The sequence below is a fragment of the Hypanus sabinus genome, chromosome 1 (assembly GCF_030144855.1).
Source record: "Hypanus sabinus isolate sHypSab1 chromosome 1, sHypSab1.hap1, whole genome shotgun sequence".
Lineage (NCBI taxonomy): Eukaryota > Metazoa > Chordata > Chondrichthyes > Myliobatiformes > Dasyatidae > Hypanus > Hypanus sabinus.
In genome coordinates, this window is record NC_082706.1 from 10,966,347 (window position 1) to 10,987,870 (window position 21,524).

General features: G+C 42.9%; 1 protein-coding gene across 1 annotated transcript; it reads left to right on the plus strand.

Annotated features, from left to right (window-relative positions):
• Nucleotides 1-15,672: 15,672 nt before the first annotated feature.
• Nucleotides 15,673-20,483, plus strand: il1b (interleukin 1, beta). Its single transcript, XM_059964422.1, has 6 exons — nucleotides 15,673-15,787; nucleotides 16,565-16,631; nucleotides 16,916-17,186; nucleotides 18,249-18,413; nucleotides 18,879-19,012; nucleotides 20,012-20,483. The coding sequence occupies exons 1-6, from the start codon at nucleotides 15,765-15,767 to the stop codon at nucleotides 20,222-20,224; spliced, it is 873 nt and encodes a 290-aa protein (XP_059820405.1). The 5' UTR covers nucleotides 15,673-15,764; the 3' UTR covers nucleotides 20,225-20,483.
• Nucleotides 20,484-21,524: the final 1,041 nt, after the last annotated feature.

Genomic DNA, 21,524 nt, shown 5'->3' on the forward strand with positions numbered 1-21,524 from the left:
TCCGCCCTTCCAATGTGCCCCCACCAGCAAAACATTGCCTGAGAGAAAGAGGGTGGAACTCACCTATGACTCTTCCACGGCCCCAGTCGCGGACTGTTTATTCCCCCCGTCCAATAGGTGGATGAGAAAGGATCTCTGGTGGGAGGGGAATCCCAAGCCCCCGAAAGATGACCGAGTATATGAGAACTGCTTCTTCAGAACAGGGTGGGGGTGTTCAGACGTGTATGTCTCAAAAAACGTCACCTGCCTCTCCAAGCCCTGTAGGAAAAGGGAGTGTCACCCCACCAAGCACCCCTTAGGGATCTCTTGCTCTTGCCATGAGACAAAGTGCCAGTCCCTGGCCAAGGTGGGTGCAACTTCTTTGTGGGAAGGGGAACTGCACCCACCTCCGAGTCAATGATCACGTATTCCTACGACCTAAGTATCGCAGGGGCGCCAAATGAGTGTATGCCCCTGCCAGTATAGCAGAATGGAGTGATACCATACACCTAAAGGGTGAGGGTTGCACTGAGACCATGTATACCCTCCCGGGCTATATTTTCTTCTACAACGGCATTACCACCAACTTCCTGGAGTACCCATACCCTTCCTCAGTGGCCTATGGCACCCTCCTCCCTACAGCGGTCCCTTGCCCCAGAACTTGGGGTCCCTCTCGCCGCCCGCCAGGGAGGTACAAGAGAGAGGTCTCCCAGGAATTTTGTGCAGATTACCGAGTCCTGACCACCCTAACCGCAGGTCAGGTGGCCGGATAAGGGGCAGCTGGCTTTTTATCTTTGGGGGCATCAGGAGCCGCTATGGCTGCCCACAATCGGAACTATCTGGCCTGTGGTCTCATGAGCCTCGGGAACGCCACCAGGGGAGCATTAAGATTCATAACTGACAGCCTTAACCAACTGCGGCTCTTCTCCAAGCAAAACCACTATGCACTTGATTATCTCCTCGCCAGGGAGGGAGGGCTCTGTGCTATCGTAAAAGACAAATGCATAATGGGGCTAGACGATGCTACCGCCAACATAACACGGTACATGAACAAAATAGATGAACAGTTAGGATCCATCAAGGAAGGAACAGGTTGGGCAGGGTGGGGGGACTGGGGACTAAGTGCATGGAAGGACTGGTTGATCAATGGGACTATTTACACGCTGATGGCTATTATCAGGATTTTTGTCTCTATCACCATTGTCAAATGTATCCTGAACCGCATGATGGCCTCGTGAGGGGACCTGCTGCCGGCTAAGCCGCTGATGATAATGCAGGCAACCGGCGAGGCCACCAAACTCCTCGAACCTGCACCAGAGGATTTTCACGATATTGAGAAGTGATCATTTCATGATCACAGGAGGAACGAGAATGTGAAGAGGGTAAGGGGTACATGTAGAGGGGGTGGGCGAGGGGTAAGTGTAGCAAAATATGTAGACAGGACAAGAGAGAGGTACGTCATTGGGGAAGTAAGGAGAGGTAGCTAAAATAAGGTGCCAGGCCAGATGTGGAGAGCACAAGGAAAAGGGAACCTGCGACCACAAGACAATGTGCTTGGCAAAGTGTTTTGAGGATACCTATTTGAAGTGTTTTGAAGTGCGTCAGTATTAATTCTAAGTATTACGCTTTAACCTTTGCTAATTCTGAGTATTTCGCATGCTTAGCTATGCAATAGCCAATCAATTGATGAATTCGAATCGGTAACCATATTTGCGAATGTAGTACCCTGCTTTTGGGTATAAGTATGACCTTTGTAAACCGACAAATTGGGAGTTGGCTACCTTACGCCCGAAGTGCGTGGGGCTGCGAACTCCTTTCTGAATAAAAACCGTTTCAGAGGTAATTTTGTGTCTCTGGTGTTTTTCCTCAACTGAGCAGGTAACAGTTACAGGTTGACAACAAGGTCAGACAGCAGCTATGGGAGGAGAAGCAGAGTTAACAGAGTTTCGTATTGATGTACCACAAGGCTGTGTGCTCAGCCCCCTGCACTAGTCCCTTTACACTTACAACTGTGAGGCTAAGCACAGCTCCAATACAAGTTTGCTGATAACATCACTATTGTTAACCCAATCAAAGATGGTTACGAATTAACGTATACCTTGGGAGAGAGATTGAAAATCTGGCTGAGTGGTACCACAACAACAACCTCTCACTCAATGTCAGTAAGACCAAGGAGCTAATTATTGACTGCAGGACGAAGTAACTGGAGGTCCATGAGCCAGTTGTCATTGGGGCATCAAATTCCCCAATTTGAATCAGAAGCTTCAAATTCCTCAGCGTTATCATTTCAGAGGATCTATCCTGGGTCCAGCATGCAAGTGCCATTACGAAGGAAGCACGGTAACACCTCTACTTTCTTAGAAGTTTTTGATGATTCAACATGTCATCTAAAATTATGACAAACTTCTGTAGATCAAGGTGGAGAGTATACTGACTGGTTGCATCTTGGCGTGGGATAGAAATACCAATACCCTTCAATAGAAAAGCTTACAAAAAGTATAAGATACAGCCTAGTCTATCACGGATAAAGCCCACCCCGACACTCAGCGTATCGCCATGAAGTGCTGTCGCTGGAAAGCAGCAACCATCAGCAAGGACCCCACCATTCAGGCTGTGCCCTCTTCTCACTGCTGCCATCAGGAATGAGGTACAGGAGCCTCAGGACTCACACCACCAGGCTTAGGAACAGTTATTACCCCTCAACCATCAGGCTCTCGAATGAGAGGGAATAACTTCACTCGATTTCAGGCCACTCTATGGACTTTATAGATTTCGCTCAATCTATGGACTCATTTTCAAGGACTCTTCATCTTATGTTCTTGATATTTATTGCTTGTTTATTTATTACTATTGTTTGTTTTTGAATTTGTAGTTTTTTGTCTTTTGCGTATCGGTTGTTTATCCATCATGTTGCTTGCGGGTTTTCATTGATTCAGTAGTTTTTGTATTTACTGTGAATGCCCATAAGAAAATGAATTTCATTGTTGTATGTAGTAATATATATGTACTTTGAAAATAAACTTAGTTTGAACCTTGAGTGGCAGAATGATTGATGCCTTTTGAAGCAGTTGGGAACCTCTGATTGTAACCTTGAGTGGCTGCAGATGTTCTTGAATATTCCAGTCAGCTGGTTGACACAGATTTTCATATGCCTGTTAGGTACACAATCAGGACCTAATGTCTTGCAAGGAGGGTTCATCCTTTTGAAGGAAGTTCTTATGTTGGTTTCTGAGACACCAATCACAGGGTTGCCAGACAATCTGGGGATTTCCACAGATATGGTCTTATTCTCTCTGACAAAATGTGTATAAAAGGTGTTGCGCTCATCCAGCCATAGCTGTTGTACATCCGATTGTAGCTCCAACTTTACACAGAAATGCCTTTCGCTCTCACAATGTCTTTTCATCGGTTGTACAAGGACTTCTTGTAGGGTTCTGGATTGTCAGTCTTGAATGCCATAGATGTAGCATTCAGCAGACGGTAAATCTCGTGGTTCATCCAGGACGTCTAGTTTGGGAGGACTTGGTATGTTCTTGAAGGCACACACACACACATCCATGTAAATTCTGAGGGAAAAATTCTTTCCATTTACAATCAAGGTTTGACCCTGCACACTTTGTATCATCTGCTCTCTCCACAATCTGGCAGAAACTTTTCCGAACTTTGTAAAGTGCTGAAGAATTCAGAGCACTACTCTATCCGAACAACCGTTTAGCAAAGATCAATGATACCAGACAACAGCAGTAACCTTGATCAGATTGTCCATCTATGTAAAGAGGACGCAATTCTACTTGAGACAAAATACAGCTTGATTTATTGGCATTCAGCTACTGGATTTGAGATGGTCAAGAAACACAAAGGAAAGTACTCCAACAGCTGGTGCTCTGGAAAGTAATATAGCAAATGCTCATCGGATCAGTCGCATCTATGAAAGATCTTGTCCTGGAAGAAAAATGAAATGCAACTTACTGGAATGAGAGAAATACAGTATACCTGGTTTATAACAAGATGAATTTTCTGGGACTGTCTCCAAAACAAAGTGACTCTCAGTTTCAAAATCACCAAAATATCAAATTGCTGTCAAGACATTGTTAACGAGTGTGAAGAGGGGAATTTTATTTTTAATTTTTTTACAACAGAACATCAGTGAAGCTTGTCATAGTAGAACTTGTCCTCACTCTAAATAATTTGTCCTTTGGCTCTTCCCACTTCCTTCAAACAAAAGGCGTAACCATCGACATTCACATGGGTCCCAGCTAAGCCTGTCTGTTTGTCGGCTACGTGAAGCAGTCTATGTTCCAAGCCTGCACTGGTGACTGTCCCACACTTTTCTTACACTAGCTCAATAAGTGCACTGCTGCTGCTTCTTGGACCCATGTTGAACTCTTTGATTTCATCCGCTTTGCCTTCAACTTCCACCTTATCCTCAAACTTACCTAGTCCATTTCTGAAATCTCCTTCCCTTTTCTCGATCTCACTGTCCCTATCTCCAGAGACAGCTTATCCACTAATGTCTATTATAAACCCACGGACTCTCACAGCTATCCGGACTACACCTCTTCCCACCGTGTTACTTGTAAAAACGCCATCTCCTTCTCTCTATTCCTCTGTCTACACCACATCTGCTCTCAAGGAGAAGCTTTTCAGGCTAGAATGAAGGAGATGACCTCCATTTTCAAAGAAAGAGGGTTTCCTCCCTGTACCATCAATGCTACACTCAAATGCATCTCTTCCATTTCACACAGGTTTTGCTCTTACCCCATACTCCCGCCACTCTACCAGGGATAGGGTTACTCTTGTCCTCACCTACCACCCCACCAGACTCCATGTCCAGCACATAATCCTCCAAAACTTCCACCAACACCAACCGGATCCCACCACCAAGCCCAACTACCCCTCCCCACCATTTTCTGCTTTGCACAGGGATTGCTTCCTATGCAATTTCCCTTGTCCATTCATTCCTCCCCACTGATCTCCCTCCTTGCAAGTGGAACAAGAGCTACACCTGCCCCTACACCTCCTCCCTCACTACCAATCAGGGTTCTAACAGTCCTTCCATGTGAGGTGACACTTTACCTGTGAGTCTGCTGGAGTCATATATTGCATCTGATGCTTCCAATGTGGACGCTGGTATATCACTGAGAGCGCTTCGCGAGTACCTTCGCTCTGTCCACCAGAAAAAGTGGTATCTTTCAGTGGCCACCCCTTTTAATTCCACTTCTCATTCCCATTCCAATATATCTATCCATGGCCTCCTCCACTGTCATGATGAGGCCACACCAGGTTAGAGGAACAACAGCCTTCAACCTGATGGCATGAATATTGATTTCTCGAACTTCCAGTAAAGCTCCCCCCCCCCCCATCTCCTTCACCATTTCCCATCCCCTTTTCCCTCTCTCATCTTATCTGCTTACCTGCCTATCACCTCCCTCTGGTGCGCCACCCCCTTTTTCTTTCTTCCATGGCCTTGTGTCTCTTTCACCAATTAACTTCCCAGCTCTTTATTTCATCCCTCCCCATCCAGGTTTCACCTGTCACCTTGTCTTTCTCTCCCCACCTCCCCCTACCACCTTTTAAATCTATTCCTCTTAGATCTAGTCCTGTGCAATGAGACAGGCAAGATTAACGATCTGGTAGTCAGGGATCCTCTTGGAAAGACTGATCATAGTACGATTGAATTTCGCATTCAGATGGAGGATGAAATAGTTAGATCTAAAACTAGTGTATTATGCTTGAACAAGGGACACTACAATTGGATGAGAGAGGAATTGGTTAATGTGGATTGGGAGCACAGGCTATTTGGTAGGACAGTTGAGGAACAATGGAATACTGTCAAAGAGATTTTTTACAGTGATCAACAAAAGTAAATTCCAGTCAAAAGAAAGGACATTAAGTGTGGGGAGAGCCAGCCTTGGATAACGAAGGAAATAAAAGATAGTATCCAATTAAAACTCATGTGTACAAAGTCACAAAGAGTAGTGGGAGACTGGAGGATTGGGAAAACTTTAAAAAGCAACAGAGAACTAAACAAGAAGTAAGGAAAGGGAAGATGGAGTATTAAAGTAAATTAGCACAAAATATAAAAACAGATAGCAAAAGTTTTTATAAATATATGAAGTGGAAGAGGGTGGTTAAAGTCAACATAGGTCCCTTGGAAGACGAGAAAGGGAAATTGATAAGGTGATAAGGACATGGCTGTGGCATTGGATGACTATTTTGTGTCAGTCTTCACAGTGGAGGACACGTCTAACATGCCAAAGAAGGATGTTATAGACAAAATGGGAGGTATGGACCTCGATAAAATCGCTGCCAAAAAAGAGACAGTGATGAGCAAACTAGAGGGCCTGAAGGTAGATAAGTCCCCTTGTCCTGATGGGATGCATCCCAGAGTGCTGAAGGAATTGGTGGACGTTATAGTAGACGCATTGCTAATTATTTATCAAAACTCGCTGGACTCTGGGCAGGTCCCGGCAGATTGCAAGACAGCAAATGTTACGCCACTTTTTAAAAAAGGATGTGGGCAAAAGACGGGCAACTATAGACCAGTTAGCTTAGCATCTGTAGTCCTGAAAATGCGTGAAGCAGTCATTAAGGAAGAAATAGCAAAACATTTAGAAAGGAGTGTTTCCATTAGACAGATGCAACATGGATTCAGAAAAGGCAGGTCCAGTTTGACAAACTTACTGGAGTTCTTTGAGGACATAATGAGTGCAATGGATAGAGGGGAACAGGTGGATGTCGTATACTTGAAGGCCTTCGATAAGGTGCCGTACAAGAGACTTATAAATAAGATACAGATACATGGAGTTGGGGGAAGTGTATTGGCATGGATAGTGGATTGGTTAATCAATAAAAGGCAGAGAGTTGGCATAAATGGGTGTTGGCGGTCAGTGGTGAGTGGAGTGCCGCAGGGGTCAGCGCTGGACCCGCAGCTGTCTACCATTTACATTGGTGATTTGGAAGAGGGGACTGAGTGTACTGTAGCAAAATTTGCTGATGACACTAAACCGAGTGGAAAAGCAAATCGTACAGAGGATGTAAAGAGTCTGCAGAGGGATATAGATAGGTTAAGTGAGTGGGCTAAGGTCTGGCAGATGGAATACAATGTTGGTTATTAAGAAGGCAAACAGAATGTTAGCCTTCATTGCCAAAGGGATTGAATTCAAGAGCAGGGAGGTTATGCTGCAACTATTCAGGGTAATGGTAAGGCTGCGCCTGGAGTACTGTGTGCAGTTCTGGTCTCCATACTTGAAGAAGGATATACTGGCTTTGAGGGCAGTGCAGAAAAGGTTTACCAGGTTGATTCCAGGGATGAAAGGTTAACTTATGAAGAGAGGTTGATTCCCGGGATGAAAGGGTTAACCTATGAGAAGAGATTGAGTCTCCTGGGACTATACTCTATAAGAGGGGATCTTATCTAAACATACAAAATTTTGAAAGGAATAGATAAGATAGAATTAGGAAAGTTGTTTCCGTTGGTAGGTGAGACTAGAACTAGGGGACATTGCCTCAAGATTCAGGTGAGAAGATTTAGGACGCAGATGAGGAAATAACTGTTCCTCCCAGAGAGTGGTGAATTTGTTGAATTCTCTGCCGAGGGAGACTTCTTCCTGAGGCTTCTTCCCTAAATATATTTAAGATACAGTTAGATAGGTTTTTACATAGTAAGGGAATTAAGGGTTATGGGGAAAAGGCAGGTAGGCGGAGCTGAGTTTACGGACAGATCAGCCATGATCTTATTGAATGGAGGGGCAGGCTCGATGGGCTGGATGGCCTACTCCTGCTCCTATTTCTTATGTTCTTACTTGGATTTCCAGCATCTACAGATTTTCTCTTATCAGTGAAATCATTCGGATTTTCAAACTTATAAATTTCCATGTCACCAGAGTGTAATCGTTAGAAAGATCTGCAAACAGAGGAAGTGAGAGGACAGTTCACCAAACAACTGCGCAATCATAAAATTTACACAGTGGCACACGCAGGAGAGAGCAGCATATGAAGTTCAGTGTACTCTAAATATGTACGGGGGCTGTTTGTCAGTATAGAAACATTAGGAACTCACACACAACTCTTATGACCATCCTTTGGATATAAGAATATTAAAGAGAACAATAGGAGAATATGAAAGGAACATTACAGTGAAATATTTTATTCTTGTTCAAACTGTAATTAATAAATAATTCATTCTGATTTGTGTTAACAGAAGGCATCAACTACACCAGTGATGAAGATGCTAAATTGGTGCCCAGTTCTTACAGATTCATGAAGAGTGAGTGTCAGCAAGTGAGGGATGAACAATACAAATGCCTGAATTTATCTGAGTCCCTCTAGTACCTAGCCATGTTCATGCAGCAGCCATCAGACTGAAGGTAGATAAACCTTACACCCCTCTTTTCTGCTGCATTTAAAATAAGAGAAAATTGGCATAAGTATCTAAATCTTGAAGCTGGTATGTTGAACAGGGAGAACACTTCATAGGAAGTGGAATTCTCTCATTTCCTTTTTCACTCTTCCCTACCTCCCTAGACACATGCTGCCTTTGAGCTGAGACTTTTGGTTTCCACTGTGATTTTATCAATCTACTCTAACAGGGATAGGCATGTAAAGCTCAGAAAAATAATGAATGCCTGCAGGTTAACTGGATGATGAGTGGGAACAGGAGTCCAAAAAGTTGTTCTGTCCTGTCCTAAAGTCCAGATAAACAATTTGTCATAGTCCAGTTTTTACCTCAGTGAAAAAAGGGATGTGTGCTAGACATCCTTAATAATGAACACTACCTTTCTGAAACACCTCTCCCTAAAGAAGTCGTGGGTAATTTGTAGACTAGTGCCCAAGACGGAGCTGACTAGATTTACAACCTTCTGCAGCTTCTTTCGGTCCTGTGCAGTAGCCCCACCCTACCAGACAGTGATGCAACCTATCAGAATGCTCTCCACGGTACAACTATAGCAGTTTTTGAGAGTATTTGTTGACATGCCAAATCTCTTCAAACCCCTTATAAAGTATAGCCGCTGTCTTGCCTTCTTTATGACTATATCGATGTGTTGGGCCCAGGTTAGATCCTCAGAGATTCTGACACCCAGGAACCTGAAGCTGCTCACTCTCTCTATTTCTGATCCTTCTATGAGGATTGGTATGTGCTCCTTCATCTTACCCTTCCTGAAGTCCACAACCAGCTCTTTAGTCTTACTGATGTTGAGTGCCAGTGTGTTGCTGCTACACCTTTACACAAGTTGGCAGATCTCACTCCTTATGCCCTCTTGTCACCACCTGAAATTCTGCCAGCAATGGTTGTATCGTCAGGAAATTTTTAGATGGTATTTGAGATATGCCTAGACACACTGACATGTGTTAACAGCAATTAGAGCAGTGGGCTGAGCACACACCCCTGAGGTGCACCAGTGTTGATCATCAGCGAGGAGGATGTGTTATCATCAATCCACAGTTTGTGGTCTTCTGGTTAGGAAGTCAAGGATCCAATCGCAGAGGAAGGTACAGAGGCCCAGGTTCTGCAACTTCTCAATCAGGATTGTGGGAATGATGGTATTAAATGCTGAGCTGCAGTCGTTGAACGTAGGTGTTTGTGTTGTTTTGGTGGTCTAAAGCAATCATTGAGATTGCATCTGCCGTTGACGTATTGTGATAGGCACATTGCAATGGGTCCAGGACCTTGCCGAGGCAGCAGTTCAGTATAGTCATAACCAACCTCTCAAAGCATTTCATCGCTGTTGATGTGACTGTTACTAGGCGATAGTCATTAAGGCAGCCCACATTATTCTTATGCACTGGTATAATTGTTGCCTTTTTGAAGCAAGTGGGGACTTCTGCCCATAGCAGTGAGAGGTTGAAAATGTCCTTGAATACTCCCGCTAGTTGGTTGGCACAAGTTTTTAGAGCCTTACCAGGTACCAAAGCTTGTCATATTACACAAAGCAGAGGAAATGTAATTTTTTAAAAATCATTAAGAAAAGAAGAGATTATTCTTTAGCTTCCCAAGTCTTTGTTCTGTTAGAGTTCAGGCTGTATGAGAATTTGGACAGGCAATAGCACCTTCAACTCCTTGCATTGCCATTGGTCTCAGTTTTAAAACAGATAGGTTGCAAGAGAGTGGAGGTTAAGGCAAATTGATCAGAATCTTGAGAGACACAAAATATATGGGAGACATACTAAGTCATGGTTGCCATTGCATGCCCTCAAGGCCTGGATGTGTGATGGATGCCACTGGTGTATCAGGAGATAAGGTAGCAACAGAGCATCCTAGAAACATAACAGCAGCTGCCAGGCTCCGATATGGGAAAAGGTTGTGTAAAGTTTCAGGTGTTCAGTAGAATATTGTCTTTATGTGAAACATTAACTTTGCTTTCCTTATTACAGATGGTTGCAGGTCCCAAATGGATCAGGAGGTATCTAGATGGCTACTCTGCCCTGCACAATCATTTATTTTGATCATCAGTAATCAGATTCTCAGCTCCATGTAACTTTGCTTCATATCCTGATTCCTTAGTCTAGCATAAACTCTTGTTGAAAAGCTAAAAGCCACAAACTCCAGATGCTGGAAATCTGAAATAAATGCTGAAAATGTCAGGTATTCAGCAGGTCAAGTAGCATCTGTGGAGAGAGAAAGTTAGTTAACTTTTCAGGTTGACAAACTTACATCAGAAGAAATAAAAATAATATTAAAATCTATTAAATATCTACTGAAAGATTGGCACAGTAGTGCAGCGGTTAGCATAACACTTTGACAGTGCCAGAGTTTAAATTCCATTGCTATCTGTAAAAAGTTTCTATTCCTACCCCATGATTGCATGGGTTTTCTCTGGGTTTTCTGGTTTCTTCCTATACTTCAGAGACATCCAGGTTAGTAACTTAATTGATCACATTTCTGCAATTGGGCAGTGCAGGCTCGTTGACCTGTTTCTCTGCTGTACATCTAAATAAAAAGGAATGATCTCAATCCAGCCTTGAATGCTTCAATCAACCCTCAGTATCCAGTCTTCTAGACTCATGCAAATTTTCCATGATGAAGGGTGTCAACCTGAAATTGTTTATTCAATTCCATAGATGCTGCTTGGACTCCTGAGTTCCTCCAGCATTTTGCATGTGTTGCTCTCTGGATTGCCAGCACCTGCAGAATCTCTCATGTTTAAAGATTTCCACAACTCTTTGGAGTAAATGTTTTCTGATTGGTCTCATACTGATTTCCCCACTGGTCATGGACTTCCCTGTCAAAGGAAACAGTTTTCCTCTAGTTAACCAATCAATTATATAATAATATAATTATATAATAATTTCAAGCATCTTAGCTAGAACCCCATCAATCTTCTATACCCAAAGGTGTACTAGATTTTATGACTCATGTGCACACTTGGGACAATTTATAGTGATCAATTAACCAATAAAAGAGCATGTGCTTGGGATGGAGGAAAACAGATCTTGTGGAGGAAACACATGCTGTCACATGGAAACACCCCCCCCCCCCCAAAGAGACAGCACCCAAGGTCAGGATTGAACTGAGGCCTCCAGTACTGAAGCAGGGGCTCCATGCAGCACACATTAAATTCACGATCTTACTACAGATTTGAGTTGTGTGTCCTGAACAAAACAGAGTGATTGAGTGTAGTTGGGGAATCATCCCATCAGTCTCCGCTTGGAGTACCCACCGTTGAAAGACGTGTTCTTTGAGTGAGGTATGGATTTGGCTGTTTCGTAGCCCGTCCAAGTCTTCTGGCCACCTCGAGTCTTGGAGCCATCCCAGACCGAGCTCCCTTCCTCTCCCCCGCCTCCGTTGTGTAAGCCAGGCCAGATTGCCATTGCCCTGCGGTTGGTTCTGTCCCTTCCTGTACCTCACCTCCATCGGGTTGTGCATCGCGACCTGCCCAGGAGTTCCGTGAACCGCACAGGAGGGTAGCTCCTTGTACCTAGCCCCTAGACGGTTCTGTCCCTTCTTGTTCCTTGCCTTCGGCGGGTTGTGCCCCGCGTCCTGCCCAAGAGTCCAGCGACCTGCCCAGGCCCCCTGCGTCCTGCCTGGGAGTTCCGCACCCTGCCCAGGAGGCTAGCCTCCTAGAACTCCTAGGGCCCAGCCTCAAGCCAAGCTTCAAGACCTCAAGCCTCAAGACCCCAGCCTCAAGACCTCGTCCTCAAGCCAAGCCTCAAGACCCCAGCCCCAAGCCAAGCCTCAAGACCCCAGCCTCAAGCCGAGCCTCAAGACCCCAGCCTCAAGCCAAGCCTCAATACCTCCTAGGACTCCAAGATCTGCTTGATCTCCACGGTCTCCACAAAACGGTGGGATTGAGTGTAGTTGGGGGGTGGGTTGTCCTGTCAGTCTCTTTGCTTGGAATACCCACTGTTGAAAGATGAGTTCTTTGTGTGAGGTATGGATTTGGCTGTTCCATAGCCTGCCCAAGTCTTCCGGCTGCCTCGAGTCTTGGAACCACCCCAGACCGACCTCCCTTCCTGTCCCCCGCCTCTGTTGGGTAAGCCAGGCCAGATTGCCGTTGTCCTGCTGTTGGTTCTGTCCCTTCCTGTTCCTCACCTCCGTCGGGTTGTGCCCTGCGACCTGCCCAGGAGTCCCGCGACCTGCCCAAGCCGCTGTGAAGCCTGAAGCCTGGGAGTTCCACGGCCTGCCCAGGAGGCTAGCCTCCTTGAACTCCAAGGCCCCAGCCGCAAGACCTCCTAGGACTCCAAGATCTCCACAAATGCCACGGTCTACACAACTTGTCCTGTCCTTTAGCTCTGTCCCGTCCTGTTCCTAGTACTTCAATGTCTGCGTCCTGCATTTGAGTCCAGTCTCCACGCCCCGCTTATGACTATATATATATCTAGGATCCATAGGATCCAGTTGCAGGGGGAGGAGGGAGGAGTTCAGGCCCAATAGGCTCAGCTTTCCAATCAGTTTCTGAGGGATGATTGTGTTGAATGCTGAACTAAAGTCTATGAACAGCATCCGAACGTATGTGTGTGTGTGTGTATATATATATATATATAGCTAAATTAAATAAGTAATGCATAAATAGACATAAAAAAGTAGTGAGATAGTGTTCATAGGCTCAATGTCCATTCAGAAATTGGATGGATGAGGGCAAGAAGCTGTTCCTGAATCGTTGAGTGTGGGCCTTCAGGCTTCTGTTCCTCCTGCCTAATTGTAGCAATTAGAACAAAATATGACTAGTGTAAAGGGGGTCCTTAATGAGGTGTTGCTCCTTGATGACGTCCTGGATATTACTGAAGCTAGTGCCTTTCACATGGCTCATCATAAATGAAAAATCTGTCATCAATCAGTGAGGTAGAGTATGTCAGCATCTACTTAATCTGAGTCTCTGTACATTGGGAAGGAAACTAAGAATCACTATATGTCAATGCCTCTGATTTATTTCATTGCCTTGTCAACCTCAGCCTCACTATTGCCCTGTATATAGAGTATAATTTACCACAGGCATTCTGGTATGCATTGACAGCTGGGAATGTTTCTAGTAAATGCAGTCACTGATCTTAGTAACAAACAACAGAAAATCTGCAGATGCTGGAAAACAAAGCAACACACACAAAATGCTGCAGGAACTCAACAGGCCAGGCAGCATCTATGGAAATGAGTACAGTCCACATTTCTGACTGAGACTTTGGTGAGCTGCCAAGTTATAATTTTCTGAAAATTTCCCTCGAGATGAGATTGGCTTATGTTACTCACTTTTGTCTCACATCTCTGTTTTTGTCTCACAAAAACATCTCTGATGTAAGTTTGGCATGCAAGTTCTGGGGCTAGTCCAAAGCTGATGATCGATACTGATCCCTTTGTGTTAAGAATTTGAAAGAATAAATGGGTGCTGACTTTTGCCTGTGCTTATGAAGATGGAATCCCATCTGTTAGAAAGTAGGATACCTTTCTGGGCTTTAATAACATGAATGTGCACTCGAGGGAATATTATGTGTTAACATATTTGACTCAACAGTTCAGTTCTACTTTTTGTTAACCTGTGCATCAATTCTTTTCTTGTTTTGTCTTCAGAGTTAGACTATAGGGAAGGGAAAGGAAAAGAATTATATGACATCATTTGAGGTTCACCCATCTGAAAGAACATTACAGTAGTCACATTTGACTGTTCTTTCATCCTAACACTGCATATTTGCATATTTTCTTTCAAGATTTTACCAAACTTTCCATTGAAACTAAGTCCTATCATTGAATCCACTTCCACCATCCTTTTAGACAATGCTTTTGGATCCAAAAAACTTTGATTAATTATTTCTATGGTTAAAATCCTGTTTCCATTTTTCTGACCAACTGACCAGACAATCGACATCTTGTTGCAGTATAAATCTTTCCTCTAGAAATCACTTTTCTCAACAACTGACCAGACAACCTACATGTTGCTGCTGTATAAATCTTTCCTCCAGAAATCAATTTTTCTATCATGTGCAAATTATTTGATCACACCTATCTATTTAAAACATGTATATTGTAAACAGCAACGCAATGTGTTCTGAACCCTGTAGACCCCTACAGTGAACATCACAAATTTCGATTACTCTCAGCAATGTTTATCTTTACGTCCTGCCACTGAACAAATTTCCGATTCAATTTTCCTCTCTCCCTTTAATAACATGGGCTTTACTTTACGGACCAATCTACTATTCGATGACTTTTGACGATATCAAGGGGCATTACTGTTACTCCTGGAATTCAACTCTTTAAAGTGACTGATGATTAGTTTCAGTCGTGCTTCAAACTTTAGGAAGAGGCTGAGATTGATTGCTGTCTTGCCATTTAAGTCTGATAGTAACTATAAATGCGTGGGCATACCATCTTTGAGGATGGGAATAGCCATTGAATAGCCTCCTCAGACTATTTAATACACAATCTCTATTTTTGACCGCAATAGCAGTGACTTTGATCTGATTGTGTTTCCACCTCATGAAGCATCAGTTCCACTATACACAATTATCCATAGCATATCTTGATTTATTGATCTGCAACCTTTGAGATAGTCCATAAACACAAAATAGAATACTGTACTAACTGGAGATCCAGGAAGAAATGATTAAATGCTCATCAGATGAGTGCACAGGTGGAAATTTTGTTCTGGCTAATATCTGTAAATAGTTGGTATGTTCTCTTTGTGAACACATGGGTTTCCATTGGCTACTCTGGTTTCCTCTCACATTCCAAGGACATACAGTTAGGCTTGTGGGCACTGGAAGCATGGCAACACTTGTGGTCTACGCCCAGCACAAACCATGTAGATTTGATTTGACATAAATGATACCTTTCACCAAATGTTTCGATGTACAAGTGACAAATAAACTGATCTTAATCCATTTAATAAATGAAATAGAACAGAATGGCCAAAGAACCACAATTTGTGTTTGCTACAAGATGAATTTTCCAGCATTATCATCAAACAATTTGATTCTTAGCCTCCAAAACATAGATATAGAAAATTGCTGTCAAATCAATATAAATAAACATAAAGAAAGGAATTTTATTTTTAATTCTTTTGTAAACCTTAGTAATATAATTCTGATTTTTTAAAAAATTTCAAACTTCCATGTCATAAGGGCGCAATTTTGGGAAGATCTGCAAGTGAGGAAGTGAGAGGATAATTCACTAAACTGTGTAATCATAAAATTTCCAATCACTGTGCCACACCCTAGAGGAGGAGCATTGAAGGGCAGTGAACTTTAAATAAGGGATAGAGACTGTTCATCAGCAGAGCAAAATTAGGAACTCACGCTGACAATCTGAGAGCTACGCTATTACGAGGACTGAGACAGGATCTCTAAAAATTCCAATGGCTGAGAGTGAATCCCTGAGGTGAGCTCATGGTTTTCTCTACAGTACTTTTTGTTTAGGATGTAAAACCCAGTTGTGCAATCATATTAGTGCCCTTTTTGAACAGTGAATATATCTACAGCTACTAAGTATGTCTGATTTCAGCTCAAACCAAACCAACAGAATGGTACTCTTATCATTAAGACTGAGCGTACAATTTGAAGAAAATATTTAGACTTAATTGCCTGAGCATTATTTTTGAGGGAAAAGGAAGTATAACGTTGGTTATGTGTGTGGCATAGTCTACTTAAAGTTAAACCTGCCTGTTGCTTATTAACAGATTTGGTAACTGTGGTAATATTCAGAGTATTTACAGTTTTCTTAGAATTTATTTTTCTAATTTTCAAATAAAGGTCAGTGCATCCTACCAGATCCCAGACATATTATTTTGTAAGTGCGTGAAAGCCAGCTGCAGACAAGTGGATGTGGAGCAGGGTTATCTGACTGGCCCCACTTCCATTGCCTAGGATTCAGGGCAATACGTAACTAATTATTTCAGTAACTGAAATCAATAAACAGCTGATGTTTCGGGCCAAGACACTTCATCGGGACTGGAAAAGAAGGGGGAAGATGTTAAAGAAAGGCTAGGTGATGCTGCCTGAGCTGCTGAGTTCTTCCAGCATTTTGTTTGTGTTGCCCTGGATTTCTAGCATTTACAGAATCTCTTGCATTTGTGATTTTCATGTATGGTTAATAACTTACTGAAGGTGATCTACCCTTTTCCATATAAATTGACTGAAATAAGACTTTCATCTACAGATCCTTAAGTTACTGGCACAATGGGGATTGTCATACAATATCTCCTACTTCTTGTCCCAGGGTCGAGGTAAGAATTACAGATATGATACCAGAATAAGTTTTGGGGAAGATATTTTTGTTAAAATTGGTGCAAGTTTTAATCAATAAATATTTAATTGCCATGAGGTATCAGAGAACCCAGACGGGAAAGCATGATGTCAGTTTGAGTTTAGAGTTTAACACTCTGATGTTTAGCCCACAGATCTTGGGATGGACCTGGTTATCAATTGTTCTATACCTTAGCTATCAGCCCCTCTAAAATTATTGTGAAAGCTGAATTGGGAGATTTAATGGTGGTTTCTCATTATGCAGAGCCCATTTCAAAAATCATCACCAAGTCTGATGGAACTGATCACTGCCCGTCACCATTCAGACAGTTACCACTTGAAGATCACAGGAAAGTTCTCATCCATTAGCACGGACGGCTCTGCAAAGCTGACACTGGAGAAAGCCATCATGTTGGCCCTTGCTGTTGAAAAATTTAAAAAGAAGTTGCAGCAGCCATGCAGAGACAGCTGGGGCTGTGAAAGTACTTGCTTTGAAGATACTGACTTGCTTGGAAACTTCAATGCACTTGTAGAAGGTGAGCTGATCTTTCCTTTCAGTATTGTTACTCTGTTTGTCATGATTAGTTACAATTGGAAGCAGTGTTTCCAATGTGATGCCAGTGGTTCTGCTGACACTGAGCCTTCACTGCTGCTCATTCCGTGTCATGAGAGTTTCTACAAAATGCAGAACTGTACCATTCACACAAAGATCTGAGCAGAAAAGTTATCTGATGCACCATCAATAACTCACTCTGAGACGTAAAGGCAAGATATCGGCTTTTATTGACTGGAAGAAGGAACCAGCAGTGAGTGAAGACCATACTACATCCTGGAGACTGAGAAGCCGGCCCCAGGCCTCGATTGCCTTTATACCGGGGTCTGTGGGAGGAGCCACAGAAGCAGTCAGCAGGGGGCGTGTCCAGACAGGCACACTAGTTCACCACATTATCAAAAAAAAACCAAAAGAGACAGCATGCTGCCTGGACTAGAAAGCATGTCTTTATGAAGAAAGGCTGAGCAAGCTAAGGCTTTTCTCCTTGAAGCAAAGAAGGATGAGAGGTGACCTGACAGAGATATACAAGATGATAAAATAGACAGTGGATAGCCAGGAACACTTCCCAGGGCAGAAAAGGTTAATACAAGATAGCATAATTTTAAGGTGATTGGAGGAAAGTACAGGAGGAATGTCAGAGGTAAGGTCTTTGTAAGAGAGTAGTGGATACGTGGAACACACTGCTAAGTGGCAGAGGCAGATATACTTGGACCTTTTAAAAATATCTAAGATAGGCATTGATGATGATATATAAAAAATTGGAGAGTTATTCAGAAGGGTTAGATTGATCTCACAGCAGGTTAAAAGAACATCACAATTTCATGGGCTGAAAGGCCTATATGGTACTGTAATGTTCTACGTTCAACAGAACAACCACGATAAATCAATACACTCAGAACTGCCAATACCTCAAATCAATACACTCAGATTTGCCAGCACTGACAATGCCCAGGAATATTAAAGAAATAGTTGGGTCCAGGAATTCATTTATGTTTAATCTGTTAATATACTATAATCAATAACTGATACTTTTTTATGCCAACAGAAGCCATCACCTACACCAACTATGAAGATGCTGAAGTGGTGCCCAGCTCCTACAGGTTCATGAAGACTGAGTGTCAGCAGGTGAGGGATGAACAAGACAAATGCCTGAAGTTATCAGAGAACTTCCAACTCCTGGCCATGTTCTTGCAGCAGCCATCAGATGAAGGTGGGTAAACTTTATGCTCCCACTTTTCTGTTGTACTTAACATACGGAAAGATTGGCAGAAGTATCTAAATCTTCAAGGTGTTATGACGAATGGGAAGGAACATCACACAAAAGAGGAAATCAATTCCTTTTCACATGTCCCTCTCATACCTTTAACTCCCTAAACATGTGCTGCCTTCAGGCTGTGACACTTTATTTAACACTGTCATCAGCATGCTTCTCCAGCTGAAATAGCAACATAGTGCTAAGCAGAGTTATGAATGAATCATGGGTAGGAATGGGAGTCTGAATAGTCGTCCCGCACCAATGTGTCATGCTCCATTCATGGCCTTAGTTTACTTAGATCCAAAGAATAGCTTGGTTATAACTCCAAATAAAGTAGCTACCACATTGCAGTACTTTTATTGATATGAACATATATGTATTTTGATGACTGTGCTAAAATATCCCTCCTTTGGTTGACAGTAACGCTGAATGTGAGGTACTACAAGGCAACTGCCAGTGAAGTAAATTACTTGCCAGTTGTTCTGGGAATAAACAATCAGAATAGGTTCCTCTCGTGCTCAGGGCCACCAGACAATCCCAGGATGCGGGTGGAGGTAAGAAATTATGTATGCACGTGGTTAACTGACTGGTACACAGTCTCATGTATTGTCGTCTGGAGAATCTGCCTCTGCTTCCACCTTTTCCTTGGGTCTTCTGCAAATTGCATGTGAAAGAGAATTTGATCCACTTTTCAAAACATCTCCCTTACATTGGTTTTGTTTGCCTATATCCAGCATATATTCAGGTTCCATAACCTCAGGGAGAAACCTTCCAACACCTTTCACCATAACTGAATTCCTCCTGAAGAATTTCCATTCCAGGGTACTGGCCATCTCCAGTTTGGATGTGTGTTTACTCCAGGTGTTCCACTTTTGTCTGTATCCTAAAGACGTGCAGGTTAATTGTCCCCTGCATGTTACCCAGGGTTTTGCTAGCTAGCACAAAAATCAAAGTGAATTGATGGCAAGGAACAGAACAAAGAATAAATTATTGGAAAAAGGAGTAAAATGGCACAATCAGAAGCTAGCATTGAGAAGATAGATTTAATGGTCTCTCTCTCATTCATAAGATGAAAAAAATACATTTCTACAGAGCTGATTATTGAAACTGAAAGCTCTTGACTGGAGAATGATATCCCAACTAAATCCTTACTTAGTACCCTAACCTGTGTGGTCAGTTGTCAGTACTTTGTACTTACGTCCCCAATCCTGGAATGTTGAGATCTATGTCCCCTCCCTAATTCAGGTCAGCCATCTCAGAACAGTTTCAAAACTGAATTGTTAGTGACTTATAAACGATAGATAATTAAGCAATGAGAAGTTTAAACAGAGCAAAGCATCCCAGTTCTCTCCAGTCTGAACACTTTGAACACTGAAAGGGTTGGCAAGGTTAGAGCTGTCTTTACAAACATGCAGCTGGCGCAAATCCCATCCCAGCAACACATGCTCAGCACCTGCTATGTGGAGGCAGCTTGTCCTGAGTAATATTATTTATAGCTTTCTCATTTGACATGTAACTGTACTTAACTTTGTTTCTGACATCTATTTGCACAGAAATGGGATCAGAATTTGCAAAATATCAGTAGTGCCACTGACCTGCTTCGCTTCGTGTTCTTCAAGAAGGCTTCAAGTGCAGGCCAGTACTTTGAGTTTGAGTCGGCTCTGTACCGTGGGTGGTACATCAGCACATCCTACAGGAACAAGCAGCCGGTTGAAATGGACGCGAAGGAACACCACAACAGAATCACAATCTTCAAAGCAAAATGAGGCATTTTAATTCTCTGTGTTATTTAGAACTCAAATCAGAAATTGTTGGTTTATAGAGTATGTATGTACTAAGTACAGAATATCTCTTATATGATTAACAGTTAATAGAACTATCTTCTAATTACTGAGATGTACAGGCAGCAATATTTGCTTACTTTTACAGTTTATCATTTAGAGCTATTTATTCTTGAGAATAATGCTGAGTTTTCAAATGCAAAAGTATAATAATTCAATATTTATTGTTATTATTTGAATTATTGCTGGACAGGTGGAGAAACTTCCTTGTTGGTTGATTAAATATGTTATTTTTAAATCACGTTCCCCTCTTCATTTCATATTTCCTTAAATATTCTGTGAAAAGGTAAAGCACATAATGTTTCTGACATCTATAAGCTCTCAGATTCAGAATTATTTATCTGGATATTGTACATTGAAACATACAATGAAATATATTGTTTCGATTAAGAACTAACACATCTAAGGATGAGCTGGGGCAGCCCACAAGTGGCAGTACATGCCATTGCCAATATAGAATGTCCTCTAGCCTCCACACACACCTCCAATCACACAGTATGCTGGGCCTCCAGCCTCTGGACTTGCAGACAATGGTCTCTGACTTCCCCATTGGAATTACAGACTCACGGCTTTGGCCATCGGGCCTCAACCTTCAGACTTCTGATTGACTCCAGGATTTGTCAATGATGGTACCTCAAACTATGGCTATGTACTCTGGACTCAGGACCCTGAACTCAAGCCTCAAACTTTGGACTCACTAATGCTGGGTCTCTGAACTTCAGGATTTTAACTCCCGACTCGCCAACTCATGTATCTTGGCGGGGGGGTGGGGTGGGGTTCACTGGCCATCACACCTGCTGCCCACATGGACCTCTCATCTAGCTGATCCTGTGGGGGACATACTGATCTGGATCAACTGATGAGAAGCCCTTGTCCATGCTGGTCTTCATTCACTGTGTTGTCTGGGCCAGATGTCCTAAGGCAACATCATCACTGGCCGTTGGATGTGGAGCAGAGGGCTAGACTCAGCCCAAACTTCTACTTCCCAGCATCACTGATCCTAAATCCCTGACTCCGCCCTTTGTCCTCAAAATCATCCCTATGAACCTAAGTAAAACAACTATGTCTGAGCTACAACCTTGATGGAAACTGCAGCTCAACACCATGTTGACCGGAAGTCCCATCTCCCATTGCCAAATGAGGTTTCAGTATTTCCATGGCTGCTTGCTTCTTTTAGCCCCCTTCAACTGGCTGCTGGCTACCTGTTTCTTATCATTGCCTTGAG